This window comes from Lagopus muta, chromosome 1, assembly GCF_023343835.1.
Source record: "Lagopus muta isolate bLagMut1 chromosome 1, bLagMut1 primary, whole genome shotgun sequence".
NCBI classification, from domain to species: domain Eukaryota; kingdom Metazoa; phylum Chordata; class Aves; order Galliformes; family Phasianidae; genus Lagopus; species Lagopus muta.
In genome coordinates this window covers 172,401,790-172,427,911 of record NC_064433.1, presented here as the reverse complement: position 1 = coordinate 172,427,911, position 26,122 = coordinate 172,401,790, and the positions used below count along the sequence as shown (strand labels likewise).

Genomic DNA, 26,122 nt, shown 5'->3' with positions numbered 1-26,122 from the left:
TAGGCAGCCTGTGCCAGTGCCTTACCACACTGACTGTAAAAAACCTTCTTCTTTATATCCACTCTTAATCTCTCTTCTTTTAGTTCAAAACCATTTCTCTTTATCTTGTCACAAAGCACCCTGCTGAAGAGCCTGTCCCCTTCTTTCTTACAGCCCCCCGTTAGATACTGAAGGGCCGCTCTCAGGTCTCCTGGAGCTTTCTCTTCTCCAGGCTGAGCAGCCCAGCTCTCTCAGCCTGTCCTTGTAGGGGAGGTTTCCCATCCCTTGGATGCACAGTTTTATGCAGTTGCTTTTGTGGATTACAAATAAATTCTCCATGTCTTTTCCCTCACATCTTTTTCAGGTGGCATTTTTGGTGTGCTTGAACATGTCAACAGGATTGAAGGCCAGTCTCACTTCTGGAGCTTTTATATGTGTATGTAGCTTCAGTGCTTCCAAACCAGTTTTGATAGCAGTGATTATTTCTCGGTCTTCCACTAAATACTGCCTGAGTATTGTTGTCCCAGATTCCAATCAAGAGTCGAGTCTTTTGTCAGGGACTAATTTAGGCTCCCTTCAATACAGCAAGATTGTCTTTCAGCTTTAAATCACTCAGACTACTCTGTACTTTTATCTTCTTTTTGTACTCTGCTTAAGAGTCTCTCGTATCTTTAATATGCACATGGGTCATAGCATTCCTTGAACTATTTTTGTGCAGTTCCGTAATTAATCTTTTCTGTCAGAGGTAACGGAAAATGATTAAACGCATCAAGTGTCTCAGAAGCATTTGTTGTCAGAAATAAAGCTATTTTTATCTTGTCTCCCATTGCTTCTTGAAGTCAGATGCTGCCTAATTCTTTTCCAGATGACCTTTATATTTTCAGAGTGTCTCATGAGACCCATAGCTGCTTTCCCAGCCTGCTTCTCTTCTGATGCTTTGGTTTACTCAGACAGAATGTGGGCTCCCATGTGGTGCCAACCCACCTGTGGGGTGAGCGGATGGAAACGCACACTTCTCATCTCACTCTCATCTGGCAAATAAGAATGGCTTGGGTGAACCTGTGGCCTAGAATCTTCCGCCTTTGCCATTTGCCTGAATTGCTCAGATGCAGGTGATGACAAAAATGAGGTGAGATGAATTTTCCCCCAGATGTGTATGGTTGTGTTTGCTCAGCCTCTGACGACGATAGTGGGATTTGCAGGGCAGGTGTGCATCGTCCTGCTAATGTTCCCCAGGGTTTCTTGGCCGTGCGAGGCAGGATGAGGTTCAGAGAGCTTTGTGCCTTTAGACAAATATTTAATGCCATTTTTGGTGCTTTTTCTTAGAGATGAGAGTCATACCAACCAGAGGCGTTGTTCTGGAGTTAATGCTCTGCTCCAGAAGTTAAGGTACCTGTTTTAATTTTCTTCTTCTACAAATGCCATAATATCTCTGTTTGCTCTTAAAATAGGAATCATTTCTGTATGGCATAAATTCACTCATGTTTGTGAGGCACGAATGTGACCCGCACAGCCAAACAAAACCCACGATTAAATTGCACTAAAAAAGGAAGTGTGACAAAATAATGTAGTTCAGGTGTATTATAACTCTGAAAGCTAACATTGCAGTAAACTTCACATTGAATGTTTAAACACTTAAAAATATTCACTTGGCATCCTATGTATCATTTACAGGTCTAACTCTGGTCCTACATTGTTGAAATTGGTCAAAAATACCAGATTAGTTGAATCAATTATTTGTGACTAATGGACTTTATCAGGAAACTAGAAAAATAGATATTTCTGAAAAAAAATATAGAGAAAAAAAGAAGTAATTACACGACCAGCATGTTATCTACAATGTGAAGGTTCTATACATTGGTGTTAGAATATAGGAAAATTCTCAAGTCGTTTCTGAATTTCTGTATCTGTTACTCAGTGTTAAGAATATCATTTTCTTGTGAAAAACAATGTTTGTCAAAACACTGTCTGGATAAAACCTACTTCACTTTTTCTTTTTTTGCATCTTTTGATTAAAATACGTGTTTTTGATCAAATGGGGAAAAAAAAGTAATTGCATCTTTTCTCTTCTTGGTACAAAGTATATTTGGGCTAATAATACACTACAGTTTCCCATACCATTCCAATAATTATACTCATTTCAGAAGGGCTTTTGATATAGGACCAAGTAATGACATTTTGTTGGAGTTACATCAGTCTGCCTCCTAGTAATCAGAAATCCTTTGCACATCTTTTCCAATTAACTCTTCTCTTTGTATTACAAAATGAGTTTTAGTAACACTTCCCTATTCGACTTCATTAACATGCAAATAGAGAGTTAAAACAGGCAGTTCATCTGAGCACGGAGAGCAGGTAATTTGTGCAGTTTATTTGTGAAATGAATGGTATTATTATTGGTTGAGAAGACACAACTGGAAATTGAGGCAACTTGTTCTAGAGGAATGAGCACAAATTACTGAATCATGATGTTGCCAATTACAATTCTTGCTTTGCTGTTGTGAAGGTTATGCATCACGATGGACATAAGCACTGAGAACTTGTAGAATGTTACATGCCAGTGCCAGACCCAGGAAGTTCTTAATGATCTTGAGCAGGAATTTAGAGTAGTCAGGCAAACAAATGTCTGTATGTTACTAAACTGACTTTGCCTAATGATTCTTGGACTGTGTAGCTCAGCACTGCAGTAGAGTAGGATATGACAACAACATATTAATATGAAGACTGTTTGTCCATCTTGAATTATTTCTGCTACTAATGCAAGAATTTGGACTTCGTAGACTGGCCCATGCTATGGCATTGCAAAGGGCTTTTCAGCCTTGGAAATGTGTTTGGTACTTCATCTAGGCTGAACTTGATCATTATTGGGCTGATAAATACCAGAATTTCACAGGTTGATTATAGGTTGAGCATTATTGAATAGGTATATTGTGTGGGAAAATTATGGGAAAAAAATATATTTGACCTGAAAACAGGGCTATGCCAGAGCTTGAAATATGAATTAAGTACAATGATGTGGATGGGCTTAGGCAAGGAACAAGCTATGTCTTGAGAGTTTTTTCCATCTTCGTGGTGATGGAAAACTTTTATTTTAGTGCTGTAAGAATTTTAAGGGTAAAATAAGTGTTTAAAAGCTTAGCTGAGATTATGTTCCTAAATAACGTACCATAGTGAGCACAGAATCCCCATAGTAACTGGCAGCTTTCCCAGTACCAGCTTAACTCAAGTCTAAGAATGTAGGGGAGTATCCTCAAAAAAAAGGTGTCAGTCAAGTGTTTGGTATCTAGCAATATGTGCTACTGTCTGAAAGCAAGTAATAATGATAAGACTACCCAAATTCAGCAACCTCAAAACTAGGACACAAGCTGTAGCAGTTAGTTCTGCTCAAAACACGGGTGACTGCGGAGCTCTTGTAACTAGCCTTTTTTGGTAAGATTTTCCAGTCAAGCCAAGTGATCTGTCAGCACCATACACCTGTTTGAGCTAACAAGGAACAAAGAGTCATCAGCAGCTTGCAAGGAGTCAACATGCTATGTGTCACGAAAAGTACTGAAGTGTAGTTTGCCATGATCTTAATCCTGGTCAACTGTGGACTAAAACATGTTCTAGGGAAGTCAGTGAGATGAACAAGTAAAATTTTAGATAAATACAATCAATAGTAGACTGACTAATGCTTTTCTGTGCTGTCCCTCTTGACATCCTGGTTGCCAAATTGGGAACAAATGGATTTGATGGATGGACCACTTGCTGGATAAGGCTGGATGGTTACATTCATGGAGTTGCTATCAATGGCTCAATGTCCTGGTGGAGAACAGTGACAAGTGGCCTTCCTCAGGGGTCAGTGCTGGGACCAGTGCTATTTAACATCTTTGTAGGCAACACGGACAGTGTGATCAAGTGCATCCTCAGCAAGTTTGCAGATGACATCAAGCTGAGTGGTGCAGTTGACATGCTAGAGGGAAGAGAGGACATCCAGAGGGATCTGGACAAGTCTATAGCAGGGGAGTTGGAACTAAATGATCTTAAAGGTCCTTTCCAACCTGAACAATTCTATGATTCTATGATTTGAGCCACCCTAGAATATTTTGTCTAGCCTCCAGTTACTGCTTCAGAAGAGCATGATGACCATTTGGGTTCTGAATTGTATCTGCCAGCCTTGTTTTGGTCTCAGAAGGTCCTGTGCACCTACTCTGAATTTTATTCCTAATCCCTAAAGTTCTGGGACTTAGGCAGTAGTCCTGCTGTGTGCCATGATATGGCCTTTGTACTGTACCACTGAACCACTCTCTAGACTTCATTAAGTAGATTGACTTGAGTGGGATCTTGTTAACTCAGTATAGGTAGTGCCATATGAGTTTTCCCAGGCTGTTTAGGGCTTTTACATGGAACAGCCATCATCCTGGAGTGGAAAATAGATGTCAATATTCAGGTAGCTGAGTGGAGCCGGAGTCTACAGAGGTAGCCTGGGCATCTAGCTTACATGTGGATGTCAGAATCTGAAGTGCCTTCAGTTCAAACCACGTCACACCTAGCAGTGGGACTGTATTTGCATGAAGATAGTTATGCATGTGCAAATTATCATTCAACACACTCTATAGTATGCTAGGCATGTCTGTAGGGCTGGCAGTTTTAGCTTAGAATTTGTATAGGATTCAGAGCTTTCTGAAACTCCAACTAGAGTCTGGAATACTCTGAAGCATCTAAAGCTGTGCTAGACATCTGATTTTAGGAAAAGTAATCCTATCCCAAATATTCAGATACTCTGTTCTGTCATGGCTCCTTCCAGCTTTATTTCTGTGCATGTTTGAACTACTCCATGAAACTATGTCTACCAAGCCTGGGAACTGTAATGCCCTATTTTCTATGTTTAGCTGGTTTATTATGGGTAGTATACAGTTATGTGTAGTATAATTCCACTTCATGCACACTTCAGGAGGCAGACATTTAAATGGACTTCCTCTCACCTGCTTTCAGCTGTCTGTAGATCATAAGTCTTGTCTATGCTAAATGATAGGTTTTGTCTGTCAGCAATGGAAAGAGATGCACTCGCAAAGAATGACTCATCCTGCTTATTTTTAACACCAGCCTCCTCATTTTCTGCAGAGACAGACTAGATGACCATCTTAGAAAGTAAAATTGAATGAGATCATCCCACATTTTTGCACTTCATGTTTTTTTTTTATTTTTATAAGATAGTGAACAGTACCTCTTTATGGAAAAGGCTGACCTGTGGGATACCTTCTTTCCTTGCTTTGTTGTACTATCAATAATGTATCTCCAGACATCCTGTGACCGTGCAAGTGGTGACATATTTGTTCCCAATAATATGTTAAAAATCATGTTTACGATGTTGGTTGGTCATGGTGCCTAATGTCTTTTGTTCTGTTGTCAGCACAGTGGTGCTTCAGTGTAAAGTTAAGTAAATGGCAGTCAGCTTCGTTCTTGTCATGAGACTTTGAAGTGGTTGCTATATTCAGTTTCTCATTAGCATCAGAATCAATTGTAACATAGACAAGTGGCAGGACTGCATTGTGTTAATTGTTGGTATACAGTACCTGAGAATATGTATGTCAAAGTTTGCACTTGACAGCTTCATTCAGATGCACACACATAGGTGCATCCTACAGCCATTTTGAGTTTTCAAAGTTCTTTGGGTTTTGGCGAACATTCTGAAAGGGCATGGCACCAGTTTCCTCTGCTGGCAGTGTCAGCCACACAGATGTTCTACGTACCCCATAATGACTCAAAAACAGTAAGTTTCTGTATGGGGGCAACTGAACTGAGCCCTAATTATTGATCTTACTTTTAGTTGTCCTTCACTTCCAATCAAAATTCTGCAAGAACAGTATAATGATAGAAGTCATTGTTTTTCGTTGGTAATTACCAGCATCTATGTAAAAATTATTAATAATCTTAATCATTTAATGCTTTTAATAAGGTTTACAACTGGAAACCATTGCAGTTGAAAGTTTGAATTGTAAGAGTGTATGAAAAGGAATCTGAAAACAAAAGTTACGATATTAATGATAAAATTTGCTAACATACCACCTGCATGAATTGGAAGACTGATTTTCTATATGGCTTTTATTCCAGGGAGGGCTGAAAAAATGTCTGTGACATTTTGATTAATATTCTGTCATATATTCAGCACACCTGTATAGCAAGGATGAAAATTCATGTCATCACAACATTATATGAACAAATACTGACTGATAAGTCTCAGAACGCAAGTGTAAACTGGGGATAGTTATCAGGCAGACTTTGTTGTAATGAAAAGCTCTTGTGTCTTTTGCCTTTAAGCAATTACCTAGAAAGAAGCATTACAATTTCTACTAATGTGAAGATGACAAAAAGATACGATGTTGATTCATAGATCCATCAAAATTTGATAAGCTAGGTGCAGAGAAAAATATATTTCAGGTGGTGAAGTGCTCTTGAGATATCACGGTATTTTAGATGAGTATTTGCTCACAGTATAAGGCTGTGGCCACATAAGCAGAAACAGTATATTAAATTACCTCTGGTTTCACTGCTGGCAAGACTATCACCACTGGACTACGTCTAATCCTGCTTCTGCAGTTTGAGATGGATGATGAAAAACTGGAAGAGATTCAGAGAACAGTGAGAGTGGCTTGAAACTATGCCTGAAGATAATGAAAGGCTCCAGGAACTTAATCTATTTAGCTTTCAAAGGGAACACTGAGAATCTGTTTCAACTAACTCTGTAAGATCACGAGGAAGAAATTTGGTAGGAAACAGTCCATAGTAGCAGATAAAGTTATACCAAGAGTCAAATGGTTGAAATTTGATGCTTGAGATAAATAGCAAATTTTAATGAATAAGTTAAATTGAATTATTGGAATAATTCTTCAGCTGCAGAGATTTTTATTTTTTTATTTTTTTTTCCACAGACATTTCTAAACCAGGTTGGTAGTTTTTCCTATACTGTGTGTTCAAGTAGAAACAAGTGTATGGGTTTTCTTTGTCTTGAATTGTTTGAGAGATCTCAGTAGATTGTACAAATACACCCAACTTCTTCATACATCTGTGAATCTGAAGTGATATTTATATAAAGAAAACATCTTTTGAAAGATGTTTAGTTAAATTCACTCTTGTTTTTGGAAATATGTCCAAACTCAATAATAAAAGCTAACAAAGACGTCTAGCTGAATACTGAATGATGTGTTCAGTGTCTGGAGTTGTATCTATCTCATAGGAAGCTGCAATGTAGTTTTCCCAGAACAACTAGAAATTTGTCTTTTGTTATTATAATTAATGAGAAGTTAAATTAGGAGTTGTAAACTGCTGATGAATCAATAAGATCAAGCCCTCAAATGCAACGTTTATGTGGTCGCTACATTGTATTTGGGACAAATCACAATACTTAAAATGGAACTTCAGGCGCGTTAATGACAGCCTTTCTTTTCCACAGGCACACGCTAAAGTCTGGCATCTGTACAATGATCATTTTCGTCCAACTCAAAAAGGAAAAGTGTCCATTGCCCTTAGCTCTCACTGGATAAAACCTCAACATATGACTGAAAAAAATATAAAAGAATGTCAAAAATCCCTTGATTTTGTGCTTGGCTGGTTTGCAAAGCCCATATTTATTAATGGCGACTATCCAGAGAGCATGAGGAGTAACCTCTCATCTCTGCTGCCTGAATTCAGTGAAGAAGACAAGAAGTACATCAAGGGAACAGCTGACTTTTTTGCTCTTTCTTTTGGAGCTACCTTGAGTTTCCAGCTCTTGGACTCTCACATGAAATTCCAGCAGTTGGAATCAATAAGCCTGAGGCAGCTCCTTTACTGGATAGCCACTGAATACAACAACCCCCCACTATTCATTGTGGAAAACAGCTGGTTTGTTTCTGGTAGCACCAAGAGAGATGATGCCAAATACATTTACTATCTCAAGAAGTTCATTATGGAAACCTTGAAAGGTAGGACTGAGGTTGTATTTATATGTGCTTGTCAAAATAATTATGCAAAATAACAGCCTAAAGAGATTTGTTTAAAAAAAAAAAAAGGCTGAAATCTAATTTAGTCTTTAACATTCATGTTGGCATTTGTGAAATGAGACTCCAGATCTCTTTTCTGGGTTTGTTCTTTTCATCTCTGGAAGACTCATCATATCTGCATATAGCATTTAGTGTGCTTGATGCTGCTGTCTTTGAAGTCAGTAGGAAAATTTCAGCTGTCTTTGGTGGGAGGAAGTGCCAACTGTGTGAACTGTACTCTCAGTGGACTTAGGGAAATTTTTTATGTTATTTATTAATAATCACCTTCCATATCTTCGGTGCATATTCAAAATTTGAGAATACATACGTGGAAAGGAAAATGCTTTCCAATAAGAGTTCCTGTGCAAAAAAAGGTATAGGTAAAAAAAATACTTTTCATTCTGCATCTCAGTTTTGCACTTGTGCAAATGTTACATTAATGCAGTTCTCAATATCAATCACAATAATTTGAATTTACATCAGTTTAAGGAGAACTGAGTGTTATGTAACCTACATTATTTGTTAGCCTATCTTTTTTTTCACAGTAGGAAAAATACACTACCTTGTTACTATCTGTTTTCCCATTTCCTTGTGCCAAAACAAATTCTTTCAGTCCTCGTCAATGAGTTGCTGCAGTTCCAATTTCCACTTTCATAGTCTTTAATTTGTTAATTTACAAATGAGTAATTGACTTTCAGGACTACAGTTTACTTTTCTGGTTTTAAAAACAGTATTCTTGTAGGTATTTCTTTAGACAAGAGAGCCGTTGTGTTATGTTGCCATTTTCATACATGTGACAGGCAGAAACAACTTTAGTTGTACTCTCAGCATCAGAGATGTAATGTGCTATTTCAGAAACCTATTTCATAGAAATAAATTAAAAGATGAATAAATACATGAGTCAGTGCATCTGAAATGGCAGTAATAAAAGTGCAACAGTAACTGTTGTGTGCACAGTATTACTTGTTTGTATGAAGTCACATGAAGTACGGAACTGAAAAGGCTCGAGGGTGGTGACGCACTGGAACAGGTTGCCCAAGGAGGCTGTGGATGCCCCATCCCTGCAGGCATTCAAGGCCAGGCTGGATGTGGCTCTGGGCAGCCTGGTCTAGATCCTTTTCTACCCAGGCCATTCCATGATTCTATGATTCTTAGGATAATATGGCTAATACCCATATTTCTGCTCCACTTATAAAGTCCTGGATATACATACATTATTCTGCCTTTTAATAATAGCTGGCTGGAAACAATCTCAATTTACAGTTTCTTTCCTGTTATTGTAAATAGTAATAGCAGCAACAACAATGACAGTGATAGTGTTGTCTTTATATTAACTTGTGAATTCCAACATATGTCTGAACTTTAAACAGGAGGGAAAAAAAAAAAAGGAAAAAAAAAAGCAAAGACAGAGGACTGGATTTGCAGAAGGGACTTTGATATCATTACAATGAAAATTATTGCACTTAACTCTTCTGTGCATTAGACTCTGAATTATTCAATGTGAATATCAAAGTTCCCTGTGCAGCACCTACAGAATTAAGAAAGATTCACAGAAGACGTCATGGTGGTAGTGAGCAGTGTTAAGTTATACAACACGAAAGACCAAAGACAAAGGCATATACTGTCTCTGTCAGAGACTTAGGACATGTCTGTCCTGTGTAATAAAGCACTATTACAAACAGACTCATGAACTAGTCCCCACCAGATTTCACTCCAGCAGTGACATGGCAGTAAAGTGTTTACAGCACTGAAAAGGAAGGATATTTAATTTAGATCCAAGGCCACATAGATCTGATTTTGCTCCTTCCAGTATCTCTGCCTGATACATTGTGTGCATGCACCAGTACCATCACAACTTTGTACTTCTTTGTCTATATTGCCAAGTACAGCCTCATAGGAACAAACCCAATGGTGCTGAGGGCCAAGTAGCCACACTGTGTGCATTCCTGGAACCTATCTCTGCTTTAATTTCACCCCAGAGGAACTCAGGACAAGAGTCCTCAGACCTTTCTGTGATGTGAATCAAGGTGGGGTAAGTTGAGGCAGCTAGGAGGTCTGCTTAAAAAGCAAGCTTCTGATTTCAGCTGAAGTGGGCATCCATTCAGACACTGTGTGCAGCAGAGAAGCCTCATGGGTTTGTGTTTTGCTTTTTCTGCTTTTAGAAAGAGCTTTTTTATCTGGGATTCACATCCTCAAATTTTGCTGTTTACTCTTTTTTATTTTTTTAATTTTATTTGAATGTTTTTTTCCCAATAACAGTGAGGACAGAATAGAGTGAATAGATCTATAATATAAAGTATATAAATACTAATTAAAGTTGCTAATCAGTAGGTGTCTTCATGGTATCTTCATGGGTGGCTATCTTACTCCAGGATCACACTCTGCTGTCCTTCTGATACAACAAATAAATTGATTATTTCTTGTGAAGCGGAGCATGCAGAACAGAAGGGTGTGATGGTTCTGTGCTCTGTTGACTAGCCGAGACGATAGGTCACCTAGAGAGTTAGGAGATCTAAATTCAGGGAGTAGCAAGAAGAATAAGAATGGCCAGGCCTCTGTCAGGTCAGGACTGTGCTATTCTCAGGTATATCGGAAGGCAAAACATAAATCCCTGGGCAAATTCCACGTGGAAATGGACTGTGGGTTTCAGCCACCCCTCCGGGGTAGGACAGCCGCTGAGCACAGGGCTTTAAGGATCTTTATGTGGCATTGACTGACGTGGCTTCTTAGGCTGTTTCTAGATTACTGAGCTGAACTGCACAGGAGTTGAAGTGCTGGTAGGATGCAGCCAGTGTTGTTTAATCATTAATCCAGTGCTGGCCCGGCTCTGTGCAGCAGCACACGTCTGGGCGTGCCGTGGGACTGCTCGGCTCAGGCATTATTTCCCGCAGGACGTATGGACAAGGGCACTCAGTTTCAGACACCCAGAGAGCTTAGCTTTCAGTGGGTCTAGTTTGCACACTGACAGGCACTAAAAAGAGGGCAAGGAGACAAAGCAAAAATAAAAAGGGAAAAAGACATTCATTTTTGTTGTATTATTTTTCAGTAATATGCAATTCTCAGGGGAAACTGTGTTTGAGACTTCTAAACTTGCGAAGTCTTTTCAAGTCACTTCTTTCACAGGCTGCACTTTAAAGCTATTACATTTTGAAAGAAGGATTTGAGGAGAACTTTTAGGTGTTCAGGAAGCGCAGGAGTGCTGTGTGATGACTTACAGAAGGGGTGATGTGCTGTTCAAAGAGAAATTCTGTCTAACAAAGTGGACCTGTGCCGGCTTTTACGCTGCTGGTACAGCAGATGTCATCGTGTGTATGAGCACAGGTTAGAAAAATACCAGCATATGCCAAACATAAATGAATGATGCCTTTAGGAGGAGACGTGTTCCACTTCCTTAGACATTTTCTCATGGCCTGCAATAGAGACTGAGCCAAATTTATAGTTTATATAACCATAGCTGATTCAATTGATTCGAACAGGGTTACAATCAAGAATCCACATGGTCCTTCATAACTTACTTTAATGAGGTACATTAACAAAACCAGGAAATGAGGATCTTGATACTCTGGTTCCCTGAAATATGTTCTGAGGGTTGCTAAGTTGGAAAATATTATGTGCAGTCAGTGCTCAGTTTGGGTTTACAGAAGATGTTGAGTAATAAAGACAAACTCCTCTGACTTCTGAGCCAAACTCAAGTTCAAAAGAACATTTAACAATGCACTTAAATGCATTGCTGAATTAGGTGGGTCTAATTAAGTAATTAAAATAAGCACTCTCCTGTGTGCTTTCCTGAAGCTGAGCCTTGCCCAGGAACATTTTGCTGAATCTTAGTGTTTAATTCAACTAAATGTGAGTATCGCTTGAAATCTCAAAACTATAACAGTGGCAATTCTAAAAGTTGACAGTAGACTCTTATTTTAACCTAGAAAATGTGTGGAGATTCACAAAAGCCAAACAGATGACCTAGAATTTATATTTTTAGAAATCTTTGAATATTTAAGCTGGAAAACTCTATGCCATAAAAGATATAAAGGGATAAAATTAACGAAGTCTGTCTTCGCCCAGAAGTGTTGTCCAGGTTTTCTTCATCTATATTAGTAGTAGAGAGGAATGAGAAAAATGAGTCTGTCTGGGTTTGGGGACCAGGCAGTGCGACACTGGTGACACTTTGGCTCCAAGTGAACTGCAGCACATGCTTAGCAGAGCTGGCTCAGAGGCTGCACGCTGTTCAGGCACAGCATGCTCTGCTCCAAGGCCAAGCATTGGCACACTTAGTCAGCAGCACTGCTTGAACCGCTGCTGCACTACTTCATTTTTTAAAATCTGGCTTCTTTAAAGTCGAGCCAGGTAGTTCTGCTGCCTTACACAGTGTGCCCATGCCCTGTGAGAATGTCCCAGAGCATCCTGAGTGCAGCAGAAGTATCGTTCTTAAACGGGCTTTGAAGCAGGCCCTGAGATACTTATCTGACCTATTGCATTTTTCTTACGCGTAAAAACTGCATACTTTGCTGATACAGCATAATCTACTCAGAAAAAAAAGAGCACTGCAGTGAGTTTGGGTTTTGTTCTTTCCTCAGCCATCCGGTACGATGGAGTTAATGTGTTTGGATACACAGTCTGGTCCCTCCTGGATGGCTTTGAATGGCACAGGGGATACAGCATTCGGCGCGGATTGTTTTATGTTGACTTCCAAAGCCACGACAAAAAGCTGATACCAAAATCTTCTGTCTTGTTCTATCAAAAGCTGATAGAAAAAAATGGCTTCCCTCCTTTGCCTGAAAACCAGCCCATAGCAGGGGTCTTTCCCTGTGGCTTTGCCTGGGGGATTGTTGACAACTACATTCAGGTAAGTCTGATGGTGCAGCCAGTCGGTTCTCCAGCCAAACCACTGGACAAGATCATGTTGGTGAACTTACTGAATGAGGTCTTTGCTGGCATATATTACCACAGCACTGTGAGGAAGTGGTTATAATACTTTTATGGCAAATGCTGTGCCTTTTACCCTTCACTAATCTCTGTGTGACCAGGGAGATCTAGTCTGGCTTGCAGTCTAGAAAAGAATTGCCTAGAAAAACATGCAGAAAAGAAAGGGTCTGAGGCTCCTCTTACCTGGATGTGTTATGTGTTACTGAAATCAGTTCTAATTCTGTTCAATGGAAGTTGCTTAGATGTGCTAAAGCATATTTCTTAAGGTCCTAATTTATGAGACTGAGGGTGTTACTGCTTTTTCAAGTCAGTGACAATGTATTTGCCTGCTGTGGTTATGCATGTTTAAGAAAATTTCCTGAAAACTCCCAGTGTTTAAAATGGTGTGTTTCTGCATATCATGTGTATACATCTTCGCACTTCTGTTAGAAGACTTATGTGTAAAAAAAAGGTGAATTATTTGGATTTAGATAAAATTTCTGTATTCCTTCCTTGGCCATTAGAATAGGACTGTGTCTGACTGAAGCTTCAGTGCCCCTGGAAAACACATAGAGTGAATGAGGATCCAGTTCATAGCTCTCACTGTTTTTATTTCTGCTAAATGTGATATTTCAAGAGAACCTTTCAAATGTTAAGACTTCATAATGTGTAAAAACTGTAGCTTAGTTACAGTCTCTAACTGTTTGGCTCTGTAATTCTCAGACGCTGCTTTGGCTTACAGGGCTCCTCCCACCACAGTGAGGATGTGCAGTTAAACTCAGCTCCGAAACTGGATCCAAGAACAGAATTTTTGATTTAGATTTTCCACAGAGACAGAATATTTCTTCAGGCTGGTGTATAGGGGGCTTGTTTGTTTTTTCTTACTCCAAACTAAGATCAAACTTTGTTCTCTTGAAAAATATGGCACCCTCTTTATCTGATACATTGATTTCCAAGAAAATTCAACTGTCATTATCCTCCCAGCTCATAGATAGATTAGGGACCTGGAAATGAAATTGCTGCCTTTGGGATCGATAACTGCTGTGAAGTTACGGAGTCACTCAGCTTAAGACAGGTAAAAATCCCCCCTATCCCCTAAACCTTCAAAGCTGAATATTTTCATTTCAAAATGCTGTCCAAACAGTTTGTGCTGTAAGGCTTAGGTAGCGTGATTTGTAGATGCATCACATTGGAAAAAACTCTTTTGACAGCATTCCCAGAGTATTAGTGGAAATGCATGCTTTAGTAATCTACAAGGGACAATTCTCCAGAAAAGCAATTTCCCGCAGACACGCTGTTTTTTATTACTTTCTTCTATAAGCACTGCACTGACCTCTCCGGAGAAAATAGCAGCTGATTTTCAGCAGCTCTTTATGCGGTCTGCAGAGCCTCAGCTATGAGTTGAACACTGGTTGTAGGCTGACACCTGCTTTTCAAACAGAGGGCAGGACAAGGAAATCTTAACTCAAGGGAATCTTGTGCCCGAAGGAGAAAGAGGGACAAATAAACGGATATACAGGAACAGCACCTTTAAGTTTGGATCTTTCTTTTATGCTAGAATATAAAAAAGGGTTTTACTTCGTGCAGTAATTTACGGAATTCATTTTCCCCTTCTCCAGTCCTTATCATGTTTGTGATGCTCACTTAAATGAGAAATTATAATTCTGCAGGACTTGGAGGAGCTCATGTCTTACTGTGTTTGGCATGTCATAACAGGCACATCTGACATCTGAAGCCTTAAGACTTACGGGAAAACTGTTTATTGTGGGGTGACATATAGTGGATAATGATAGGACAAGGGGGAATGGTTTTAAACTGAGATGGGAGGCTTAGGTTAGGTATCAGGAGGAAGATTTTCACACCGAGGGCGGTCATGCACAGGAACAGGTTGCCCAAGGAGGTTGTGGATGCCCCATCCCTGGAGGCATTCAAGGCCAGGCTGGATGTGGCTCTGGGCAGCCTGGTCTGCTGGTTGGTGACCCTGCACATAGCAGGGGGTTGAAACTAGATGATCATTGTGGTCCTTTTCAACCCAGGCCATTCTATGATTCTGTGATTCCGTGATACTCAGAAGTCTAAAAAAAAAAATCCATCAGAAATTGACACCTCGCTGAAATAACTTGGAATTGAGTTCTGCGTAATTAAATTAAAAGGGACTTCTTTAGCAAAAGAGAAAAATTTGCTTGTCAACTGAATTTGTGCTAAAAATCAAGTGCAGAACTTATGCATCTTGCATTATAGTCATGAAAAAAATGGACACAGAAATGATGTTGCATTCATTATTTCTTTTACTGTGTTCAAGGAGTGGCCTTGAAAGAGATGCCAGTGGGTAATTTACAACAGCCAGAACCTGCAGTGTAGCTTAAACATATTTAAAAGGCCTACAGTCTTTGCTACAAATCTGCTTCTCTGGAGATCTGCTGCTGTTTTAATGCTTTAGCCCTGAGCATTCCCTCATTTCTGTGAGTAACGCAGCAATCTGGAGATGGTATAAGCACAGTAACTATAAGCTTGTATGGCAAATAGTTGAAAAAGATATGTAAATTTGGTACTGTTCTGACATCACATGTTAGCAGAGGATTAATTCTTTCATATGAGCCAGAGACGCTAATATATCAGAGATCTGTGAAGTGCTAAATGTACTGTTTGTCTTGCATAGTTCTGTCAGTGAGTTGTGCTTGATGGAAATGATGTTCCCACATATCTAGAACAAACACCTTGAATCTGCTGTGTTTCTGATTCTACCTAGGTGGACACAACTCCTGCCCAGTTTCTTGATCCTAATGTTTATGTGTGGGATGTTCACCAGACGAAGAAATTAATTAAAGTGGATGGAGTTTTCACTTCCAAACGCAAGCATCACTGTGTTGATTTCGCTGCCATCAGATTCCAGATCTCTCTTCTGCAGGAAATGCATGTCACTCACTTCCATTTTTCACTGAAGTGGTCTTCAGTCCTTCCTTTAGGCAATCTTTCTCTAATCAACCACACACTTGTACAGTATTATCAGTGTTTTTCTAGTGAACTTCTCAGAGTTAATATAACTCCTGTTGTTGCTTTATGGCAACCTATGGCTGAGAATCAAGAGCTTCCAACTTCTCTTGCCAAATATGGAGCTTGGGAAAACTCAGAAACTGTTCAGGCTTTTGTTGAGTATGCAAAATTCTGTTTTGCAAGTCTTGGGGACCATGTAAAATTTTGGATCACAATGAATGAACCATCTGTGAAAAACCTGACATACACTGCAGGACACAATCTGTTGAAAGCCCATGCGAAAGTATGGCGTCTTTATGACAAAGAATTCAGAAGATCTCAGAAGGGTAAAATATCTATAGCTCTGCAAGCTGACTGGGTAGAACCAGCTTGTCCCTTTTCCAGGAATGACCAAGAAGTTGCTGACAGAATTTTAGAGTTTGACATTGGCTGGCTTGCAGAGCCCATCTTTGGCAATGGTGACTACCCACACGTGATGAGGGCCTGGCTTCACCAGAGAAACAGCGTTGACCTGTATAATTTCCACTTGCCTTCTTTCTCAGAAGATGAAAAGAAATTAATTCAGGGCTCATTTGATTTCTTTGCCTTAAGCCACTACACAACTACCCTTGTGGGCTGGGAGAAAGAAGATGCACTGAAATATGACCACTACCTTGAAGTTCAGATGATCAATGACATCACATGGCTGCACTCCCCCAGCAGAGCTGCAGTAGTGCCCTGGGGACTGCGTAAAGTGCTCAGATGGGTTAAATCAAAGTATGGCAATGTCCCAGTTTATGTTATGGCTAATGGAATTGATGATGACCAGAATATGGTGCATGATAGGCTCAGAGTGTATTACATTCAGAATTACATCAACGAAGCTTTAAAAGGTAAGGAATCATAGGTTGTTCATATGTCACAAATACCACTTTCAGCGAGTATACTTTGTGAAAGAGGATGTTTTAATTAAAAAAATAATAATAATTAAGCTTTGCTTAGAATGCTGCGTAAATTATTACAGCTTAGTTTTTTCTCTTATTTACAACTGACTGGTGTTACTAAGCATAAAGACTTCTGGCCTTGCCTGTATTCTGCATAACCATGCAGAAGAACTTTTTGGTGGGTACAAGAGCTTTAACTAGACGTTATGTGAGTAGCTCCATGTGTGTGTAGTCCTATTTTCTTCCTGTTGCAATTCAACCATTCTATTTCTTTGTTGCTTCTCTCTTCACTGATGTGCTTCAGAGCTGGATGTGAGTTCTGTTCCTCAGCTGTCTCTGTATCTAATCCAGCAGTTATCTTGGCTCTTCATAATATTTCAGCTCTCTACCTCATATGCTGCTTCCTGAACTGTATCCTGCTATTCAGAATTCAAGCCAGTTGTTCTCTCTGTCTCAGAGATTCATAAATTATAAGGTAAAATGGAGGCATTTTGAGTCATCCTGTCACACAACAAAGAGATTTTTTAGAAAAACTCAAGACCTGGATGAGTTAATTTTTAATGGAGAATTTCCTACACTTCAATATAAGCTGTTTCAGTGTCAAGTCACCCACTGTTTTCATATATATAACTATTAAAAAACTTATTTCTAGTCTTAATTTCTTTGTCTTCAGCTTTCAACAGTTTTGTAATGCATTTCCATGTATTGGCTGTCACAAGCAGAAAATAAGCCAGATCAAACTGTAGATGTCCCTGTTCACTGTCCAACTGGGAGTTGGACTCTGAAGGTCCATTTCAGCTCTAACAATTCTATGGTTCTGCAAGCTACCTCTCATTTAACTCTCTGACAAATACTTCCAACAAAGCTCTTTGTGTCCCTTAGATAAAACATGATTTAGAATCTTTCAATTATTAAACTTATTTCTGTTTGCCAGCATTCTTCTTGAGATATGTAAATTCCAGGTCTGGACACACTGTTCCTACTGCAGACACACCTGTAGATGAAGTGTGTATAATGTTACCTTTTACAGTTTTACTCCTCTTTTCAAAGTCCCAGCAGCCCATTAGCCCTTTTGGCAGCAGGTTGGTCACATGCAGTCTCTTGCTATCTGCTGTTATCTACTCATTAAAGGTTCCCTCCCCTCAGGATGGAACTGTTTGTACTGAAATGTGGTCTACCTCTATGCCATCCTTGTGTTTATTCATGCTCAAGTACCTCTAACCTACTGGTGGAAAACTTGCTACACTAGGGATGTTTCTAATGTTTGTGTTCTTTGTAAACTTTGTGAGAAATAGTTTTATTTCAGGCCACTGAAAGATGATTAAGTATCTTAGTTGTAAAAGCCATTTTTTCATGACCACCTGCTGGTACATGTATCTACTGGGGCAATTAACTCTCTGCAATTACATTTCTAGACTTACCTGCTCTATTTGAGTCCAGCTGAAATCTGCTTATTATGGGCCCACCTTGACCTCATAACATTTCATTCTCTCAATCCAAATGCCATATAATACCAAGTCAGTTATCTTATGAAGTTGTAAGTACACTGCATCAAACATTACTTGTATTGATCTACTGATCTCATAAAAATGATGTCAAATTAAGTTGTCAAATTAGTTTGACAAGATTTATTTTTCATAGAGCTGAGCTGATTGGCATTAATCATATATATCTCCTGTAATTCATATATATCAAGCCTTATATAATCTATCCCATTATTTTAGTAGGCATTCAAGGATGGCTGGCAGTTCCATCATCCTGTCCACTGAATTAAGTGTTGGCTGTAATTTCCACTTCCTTTAGGAATTAGTCAACATCCATACTAAGTGCCCAAGAGTTCCTTTGGCAACATTTTGAAGTACTGGATGCATGTTTTCTGCATCTGTAGTTAAAAACATGTCTTAGATGTATTTGGATTCACGGTTTCAATCTGTTAGGTTTGTTTGCTTTGTCTCCTTCCTAACACTTCAGGCTATACCAGCTTTTGGGATGTCTCTAAGTATGTGAATATAGGCTTTTCTCTCAGTTCCCATTAGTCTGCACATACTCCCATTGTTCACAGAACTTTGTCATTCATACAGCATCACTCAACTACTTCCCACCTCTTCTAAACAGCCTGGAAATAGCAATATATTTTCCCACTAATAGCATAATACTCATGTGTAAGACATATTTTCCAGGCTTTATGCCTTCTTTGTCATGGGCAAACATATCCCTGCTGACCAGTCACAATTACCCAGAGCTCTGTCTTCCAAAGAGCTTTTTCACTCTCTGTTCTTCCGCCACACTGTTACAGTGCTTTTGTCCATCTTCTCCTTACCCACCTAACCAACTTTTAACTTTGCCCCCCTGACTGACTCAGGTTTCTCCAGGACTTACGTTTTTCTTCTGCAAGATGTTCTGCTCTGACTGGAACAAAGAATCTTTTGTCTTTACCTCGGGGTCACACTGCACTAAGTACATGTGTGGTCTCACCCTGAGTTTTCTTTTCTGCTTTCTTCCAACTGGTCTGCAGTCTGGGGCTGCATGGAGCTACGAGAGATGGTTTAGTAGCTTGTGGCACTGATAGGAATGGGAGGGTGGTTGGACTGGATGATCTTGCAGGTTGTTTCCAACCTTGTGATTCTGTAATTCTGTGATTCTGTGATTATGTGGCAGCGCTGGCACATTGCTCTCCTGCACCATTCCAAAGGAGCCAATAAGTTTATGTAGATTAACACTTCCAGGGTACAGTACAGAACCATTTGAGCTGAGACTGCTTTTTTTTTTTTTTTGTGGAGTGTTTATGTTCATCTTTGCCAAGTGAAAATAAAGAGCAGCAATAACCATTTATGTGACAGCACTAAATCCACATGCAGTTTTACAAACACAAACTAATTATCCTGCATAACAGCTCTCTTAAAGGGTAGGTAAATATCTCATTTTGCATGTGAGAATTGGATTAGAAGTGCTTGGTGTCTTGCATGTGGCTGCAGAGAAAACTACTTTTGGAGAAGCTGTGGATGCCCCATCTGTGGAAGTGTTTGAGGCCAGGCTGAATGGGGGTCTGGGCAGCATCAGTGTACCTTTCCCTGATGGCACCATCCCACTGGCAGTGAGAAAGGCAGCCTGGTATCCTCCTTCCTTGGCCTTCCTCTCAGGAACCAGGGGAACAGGCTGCAGAAGCCCCAGTGCAGGGACACCAAAACCTGCTTTCTTGCTTTCTTTTCCACTGAAAACAAGACCCATCTTTTCACAGTAGGCTTCAGGCTGATCATTAAACAGAGTCCTGTGCTCACAGCTGTGTTTACCAAGTGTAAGGAAATAATTTACAGGATAGTCAGATCACATTGTCTGGCAATGACTGAGAAACATTTTTTATGACAAATACTGCATGGATATACGTGTGCCTTACCTTATTTGTAAGAAGAGAGGGGACAGATCTGGGTTTCACAGCCTGCTGTTCCTGCACTATGTACTGGTATATGATATTGCACTTGAATGCCAAGGTGACATTTATTTGTTTATTTTGCAGCTTACACGTTGGATAATGTTAATCTCCAAGGATATTTCATCTATTCTTTTAATGACAAGACCGCTCCTAAATATGGTCTGTACAGTTATGTTGCAAATCAATATGAAGCAAAGCCTTCTATGAAGCACTACAGAGAAATAATTGACAATAATGGTTTTCCTGGTCCCAACACTGCTGAGGTGCTGTGCCCGGAGGAGACTGCTGTGTGTCCTGAATGCCACTTTTTCCGAACCAGGAAATCATTATTTGCCTTCATCTCTTTCATATTTGTTGCTTTTATTGTTACTGTATTCTGCATTATGTACTACTCCAGAAGAGCAGAAAGGCGGTATAAATAGAGCTGCCCCTGCATCCATCACCCAAGGCCCTTTTTCTCACATCCCCTTGGGAGATCTGAAATGGGACTTCACAGTGGGGTGGTCACTTCAGCACTAGGAAGGCATGCACACTGCTTACTGCTGCAGGACACTGACAGCGAGCAAATATTGCTAGCATATGGCTTCCAGAAGCCACTCTCTGTGGTTTAATACATATGGTTTGGGACCAGTCTTTAATTCCTGTGGTAGGAGCTATCCCACAACCTTCCTTGGGACCTTTGGCTGAGCAGATGCTTTGCCCTCTGTGATTTTTCCCTTACTGAGTTTGATAGGTGTGTTTTGAGCACCACCACTGAGTGGTGGAAGAGCCTGAATGCCAAAATTATCCAAGAAAAGATGGAGAAACAAGATGATTTATACTTCCAAAGTAGGCTCTGATGCTGATGTTAGGTGATCAAAGCAAACACCAGGAGCAGGGCACGTGGGTGAGCGGAGACTGAGAACTGCACAAACAGCAACTCTGGTTGCTGGGATTCGTGGTTCACACAAACTCACTGCTGCTGTGCTTCTGAGCACAAATCAACACTGACGACTGCACAGGATTTGAGGATCTGTTCAGGAATCTTCTCTCAAGGACCTGTGTCTTTCTCAGAGGGAAAGGCAGCAGGGATTTGTCCTGGGGTGGCAGGCATTGTGCAATCTGACAGGAAGAGTTGAGAAGAGTGAAAGGACCTTTCTCTGCACATAAGTTGTGTTAAGCATGGAGAATTTAGATCCCAACCTTTTGCTGTAATAATCCAGCACTTTATTGCCGCTTTTGCCACGGTCTGAGATCTTGGAGACGCTGCTGCTGAAATGAGTCATCCATTTTCCATGAGGCTCTTCTGGTTCTGTGGGACGCTTTCTTTTGAGCAATGGGATCTGGCCCTGATAGCATTTCCTTCCCAAATTATGACTGGGCTGAAATTAGCAAAATATTAGCGGCATCATTTATTAGTAGAAATAGAGATGGAGGAAAACTCGGTCTTATTTTGCCTGCTTTGTGAATTACTGCATTAGGAATGTTTGTGGTAGAAAGCAGTATGGCCATTTTTCTCCACTTCTAACTCTGGGCCTGCACAGCCTTCAGCTGTAATTGTGTTTTTATTGCTGTGTGAATAATGTCAGTCACTGGAAAGAATATTTTAAAGGAAATGTGCTCTGTGTTAATTAAGAATTATTTATCTACTAAGCTGATTACGCTGTATTAAATGTGATGTTTATCTCCTCGACAGCTAACAGATGACTAAATGACCTCCTTTGGTTCCTTACAATCCGAATATTTTATGAATCTGTGATTCTGTGCTGTAAATTAAAACTTATGTATGAAATACTATTTTCATTTGTGACTGAAAAGTATTTGTTTTTCTTAAGTAATCTGCAGAAATAGAAAAGAGTATTTTATCACAATTATTAATATATCTTCCAGTATTAAAATGGTCTCTCTTTACACTAATCTAGATTTTGATATCAAGGTGAAAATATATTTGATATTAAGGTGAAAAATTCCAAGTAAGTCAAGAACTATTAAAAATGTACATAAAAATTATTTATAGCATGATAGCACTTGCTGAAGAAGAGCAAATTTTAAGCTGCTGTATTTATGTGTTGCTGCCTGGTGCAGTGAGGAAATTACAAAGAAATGCCTTAGCCTAAATGTATGAAATGCAAAATGGCTTTCTCCATGTCATGGCAATGAATCACAGCAAATGCATTTACTCCATTGTGTCAGATACTGTCTCAATCCATGCTAAAAAGTGACTTTTATTTAAAATGTAGCCAGGTCACATGTGACACTGTATTTGTGTATGTTTTAATGATTTCGTTGTTGGTAAAATAAAATGAAACCAGGCCTGATCTTTTTGGTCAGCTGAGCTTCCATGTCCTCCCTACACTCCAGAGGTTCAGCAGACCTGGAAAGGCAAACCCAGGACAGTGTGGAGCTGGTGGGCACTGAGTGCCTGGACTGTGCTGGCACTAAACTGACAGCTTTCCATCCTGCACATCGTGTTGGTGTGCTAATGGACAGGCTGGTCACAGTGTGAGGGGTGAAGCCAGCAGTCCTAGCAAGGAGACACCGCAGACTGGCTGATATGTAACCACCGACAGGCAGATGGCACCAGCTGGATAGTTAATTTGTAGATAAAGTGGGTTTTGCTACTGCAAAGCCGTGTGATCACATCCTGTAATGGTGCCATGGCACACAGAAATAACACAGTCTTTGGTGCTTTGCCCTTCAGGAGAGGGTTTAGATGTCACTGCTAAGTGGGCCCTGGCGACTGCTGAAGCTCTGACCTTGGCAGCCTGCCTGCGGCATGGCACGTGGCTCTGAGCGCCCTGGTGGAGCTGTAGGTGTCCCTGTTCATTGCAGGGGAGTTGGACCAGGTGACCTTAAAGAATCCCTTCCAACTCAAATGATTCTATGATGTTATGACTTTTGGTTATCAGGGGCCAGTGCATGCTTCTTGTCAATCTTAAAAACACTCACTGCACAAAAGCCCTGGAGGCAAAGATCAGCCCCTGGCCAAGGAAGGAGAGCAGCAGTGTGCTCATGCAGATAGCTCCAGCCAGCACCTCCTGTGATCCAGCTGCAGCCATGGGATTTTCTGGACTGAAATGTTGTTGCTCAATGCTCCAAATTAAACATGTTATAAAATAATATATATACACTTTTATTCAAAATATTTTTTTGTGACTTGAGTGCAATGCTTCTGTTTTCTTTCTCAAGACTGTGCAGTGTGAGCGCCAGAGGGATCTTCACTAATTGCAAGAATGAATTTTATATTGTTTTTATAACAATCTTAGAAATGAAATAAAGATAACTGTAGATAACAAATGGCAATCTGCTCTTAATTTTTAATCTGTCCAATTTTCCAGTCTGCAGTCTGAGGTGCAGAGCTCCTTTCAAGGAGCTCTAGTGGTAACTCCACAAGCTGTTTGTGCTGCTGTTTGTTTTTCCAGTGCTGCATGAATAGACCTGACTTTTGAGGGAGAATGCTGGGGCCTGCACCTAAGCAGAGGTTTTTCCAGCAGAGCTCTGACTGAGGCATCAGAAGGGTTTGGATTCTTTATTTATTTTTATAGTGACTTTAACTAGTGAAAAAGCTGTGGAAGTAACCATGCTAGTAGAAGTTAGACTCAATGACCCTTGTGGGTCCCTTATAACTTAGGATATTCTATGATTCTATAACCCTATGGGAAGTTTTGAGGTTAGATGTTAGGAAAAATTTCTTCTCCAAAGGAGTAGTCGGGTGCTGGATTGGGCTGCCCAGAGAGGTGGTGGAACACCACCAAAACCCTGGAGGTGTTCAAGAACCATTTACAGGTTGTATTTAGAGACATGGTTTTGTGGGGAAATATTGGTGGTAGGTGGATGGTTGGACTGGATGATCTTGGAGGTCTTTTCCAACCTTGGTGATTCCATGATTCTAAGCTGTTTGTTGTGATAGCTTATTCTCTAGTAACACTGCAGTAAACTTTATGGCTCTTATGTTTTAGCAGCCCTGCTCTGAGCCTTGAAGGAATTTGTCAGCAGGGCTGCGGCACAAAGCAGGCAGCTTTAGCAAAGCAAATGTCACAGTGAAAGGCAATGGGAGCAGAAAGGAAAAAAAGCTAATGAATGGGATAACAGCCTTGCAAGTGAGAAAATGTTTAAGCAAACACATTGCTTTTCTAACTGTGTTATATCTATTTATTTCTGAGTCATTTAGAAATTCATTCTGTTTGAAAAAATCTCACAGGAAAAAAACTTCCACCCCTCCTAAGGGTAAAATAGCCATTTCTAGGTGCTGAAGCTGAAAAAGATCAGTCTTGTTCCTCCCTTCCTTATGGAAGGCTGCAAAGCAGAGGTGAGGAAAGGAAAGGAGAAAGTTTGTCCCCTCTCTCATACTTTGCTCTCGGGTTGCTGAAACGCCCTTTGCCAACAACTACAAGGCTGAGGGTGGTGCTGGCTGGCTCAGCCCACTCTTTATAGAGTCTGAAAAAAGAAGGAATAATAAGGTGACAGAGTGGCAGAATCTGGTGTATCAGAGGCTTTTGTTCTGTATTGTGAGTTGAGCAAAAACACCACTTTGTTCAACAGTTCTAAGAAAAACAAATTCATTAAGAAACCAGAAAGTTGCAATACCAGGAGCCTGCAGCCAAGATGCTTGTGGGTGCTGACATTTTGCTGGCTAGTACATCGTGGTGCTGTGTGTGTTTGGGCAGGCGGGGCAAAAAGACCAGGGGAGCAGAGAGAAGCCAGGGAAAATATTAATGAAGCAGGGCAGAAAAGCCAAAGGCACAAGAAAATGTGTGAATTCCTTGCCCTGATTTCTAGGAGGACAATGTCTGTGGAGCCTTGAGTGCCACAGGGCTTAACTTAACTTGGGCTGAGCACCTCCAGTGCCCACAGCACGCAGCGGTGTCGTGTTAGCTTAACAGGGTCTGAGCAAAGAGCTGGCTGTGCTTTGGTTCTTCTGCCTTACAGACCCTGCACTGAACCTTGTGCAGGGCTGCACACCTGTCTATGGAAATCTGTTTTTTCCCTCATGCTGGAGGGACTTGTGAATTGGCCAAGTGTTTTTAGTTCAAGAGGTGCAGCATTATAAACTGCCTGCACTGTAAAGTTTTATGAGGTGAGAAAGTTTTGTAGGCTGGCAGAAGCAATAGCACATGCTGGAGAGTATCGCAGGGCCTCTAAGGACCTCTAAGTCCAAACCTAATGGAAGTCTGTGGATTTTATGTACATTTGTAACTTGTTTATCAGCCACAATGCTGCAGGATGTGTGAGCTGATACTGGCTCTCCTTGTGCCTCAGACCAGGTGGCTGTGGGGCCTGGTGCTGCACAGCACGTGCCTGGTGCTCATGTGTACATTGCTCTAGCTGGTGACATGTTATTGTTGGGCAGGAAGGAAAAATAGCATGACAAAGCTCTTTTGTTTTATTCTTTTGTCTTTGTGGTCGTATTAATTCAGAATAATCATTATATAAATGCACAGGAGATGCAGTGGAGGGCACATTCATATTTAAAGTCTTCCAGTGCTCTTACACTGCAGTCATTCATCTTCTTCTTTAATTACAGCAAATGATCTCAGAGGCACTTAAAAGATTAAATTACTCAATTATTCAAAAAAATCCAAATGCAATAAATGTGTATCTTCTCTGATAAATACAAGTGATTGCTGAAAAAAAGTTGCCCAAGGCAAGAAACCTGGTGAAGCCAAGTCATAATGTAACATTTTGGCTTAGCCTAGTGACACCCATTTAATTTTTCATTATTTGTAGCAGTTATTTTCAGTTGTAGTGATAATAGCCACAGATTGTTCCATTGCTGTCCTGGGGATGTCAGTGGTGAGATAGATCATAGAATCATAGAATCATAGAATCATAGAATCATAGAATGGTTTGTGCTGGAAGAGACTTAAGATCATCTAGTTCCAACTCCCCTGCTACAGGCAGGGACACCTCCCTCTAAA

At 40.3% G+C, this 26,122-nt stretch overlaps 1 protein-coding gene across 2 annotated transcripts in view; it reads left to right on the top strand.

Annotated features, from left to right (window-relative positions):
• The window catches only part of KL (klotho), a 47,643-nt gene extending 24,156 nt beyond the window's left edge, over positions 1-23,487 (top strand). Inside the window, exons 2-6 of one of the 2 annotated variants that reach the window (XM_048953072.1) lie at positions 344-415; positions 7,409-7,919; positions 12,551-12,819; positions 15,628-16,744; positions 20,310-23,487. In XM_048953072.1, the coding sequence (XP_048809029.1) occupies positions 344-415; positions 7,409-7,919; positions 12,551-12,819; positions 15,628-16,744; positions 20,310-20,647 (2,307 nt within the window). In that variant the 3' untranslated portion in view covers positions 20,648-23,487. The remainder of the gene's footprint in view (positions 1-343; positions 416-7,408; positions 7,920-12,550; positions 12,820-15,627; positions 16,745-20,309) is intronic. The other variant, XM_048953082.1, reaches the window with a different exon arrangement.
• Positions 23,488-26,122: the final 2,635 nt, after the last annotated feature.